Below are 1,053 nucleotides of genomic sequence, written 5' to 3'. Positions count from 1 at the left end.
AATATGGACCCGTTCTAATATGGTATACAGTGAATCATATGCCAATACAAGTTTCGTAACGTGTAAGTATTTGAAATGAATATTCCTTAGACATTTACAAACTATATAGAACATCAATTGCTTTTATTATGTAATGACTTTAACTTGGAATACAACAAAAAAGTACTTGTATTTGATCAGAAATCTTGAAATTTCTTTTTTAGTTATGACTCATAAACTGTGTTGCTGGTCTACTAATATACTAATTCTTTCTGTTTTTGTTTCTTGTAACGATATCTTTAACGAGTTCTGGTATTGTAAAATTTCATAAAATATTTAAACAACAGCCATGATCAGACTGTGGGCCTGTGGGACTTTCTGAATGGCTCCCTAACAAAAAATTAGCTTGAATTTTTTTACTAGGGTGACTCACTTGATGGTGAGTCGTGTCTCATGCAGTTCAGTTTTTTGAAAAATGTTGCCTATGCCTTGTTTAGAACTAGAAAATAAGCTATTCATTGTTCATCCCTTATTAATTATCATGGTATTTGTTAGGAATTGTTTCTCTTTCAGTAGCTAAATTGCAGCTATATTAGAGCTGGAAGATTTCATTTTTGATGTGATAAAGTCAGTATTGTGTCATATATAATTTGTTTAAATAGAGAAGCAGCTAGACTCCCCCACCTTGTTGTCATCCTCCTCATCTACCTCCACTTTTTGCCTTCTTCTTCACTGCCTTCACAAACACACATCCTCACAATCGCTACCACCATCACTCTTGGATCCAACAGGTCCAAGGGCTGCCTTTCCAAACACCAACCACTTTACTCAATGGTCTGGGTGCCTATCTTGCATTTTAGTTTTGGGTTTTAGATTTTTACTTGGAAGTATGCAGTTCTCTGTCAAACTATAATCTGAACTACTGCAAAAGGATTGAAAGTATTATTTCTGTTTCATTAAATTGACTTTTTAATGTTATAAAACATTATTACAGATTATATGATTTAACATTACCTTATTAACATTTTCTACACATAATAAATGCATATACAACTCTTTATTTATTTGCAGTAC

The 1,053-nt window shown here is 32.6% G+C and overlaps 1 protein-coding gene across 9 annotated transcripts in view; it reads left to right on the top strand.

The window, feature by feature from the left end:
• The first annotated feature begins 6 nt into the window (after window positions 1-6).
• LOC106877276 (tyrosine-protein phosphatase 10D) overlaps window positions 7-1,053 on the top strand; it is an 85,490-nt gene continuing 84,443 nt past the window's right edge. For all 9 annotated transcript variants that reach the window (XR_001410359.2, XR_008263440.1, XR_001410360.2 and 6 more), the window contains exon 1: window positions 7-62. Coding sequence is in view for 3 of the 9 variants with exons in the window: in XM_014926144.2 (XP_014781630.1) it covers window positions 20-62 (43 nt within the window). In the remaining 6 variants the exon portion in view is untranslated. The remainder of the gene's footprint in view (window positions 63-1,053) is intronic.

Source organism: Octopus bimaculoides, chromosome 2 (genome assembly GCF_001194135.2).
Source record: "Octopus bimaculoides isolate UCB-OBI-ISO-001 chromosome 2, ASM119413v2, whole genome shotgun sequence".
NCBI classification, from domain to species: domain Eukaryota; kingdom Metazoa; phylum Mollusca; class Cephalopoda; order Octopoda; family Octopodidae; genus Octopus; species Octopus bimaculoides.
This window is presented reverse-complemented; position numbering and strand designations above follow the sequence as displayed.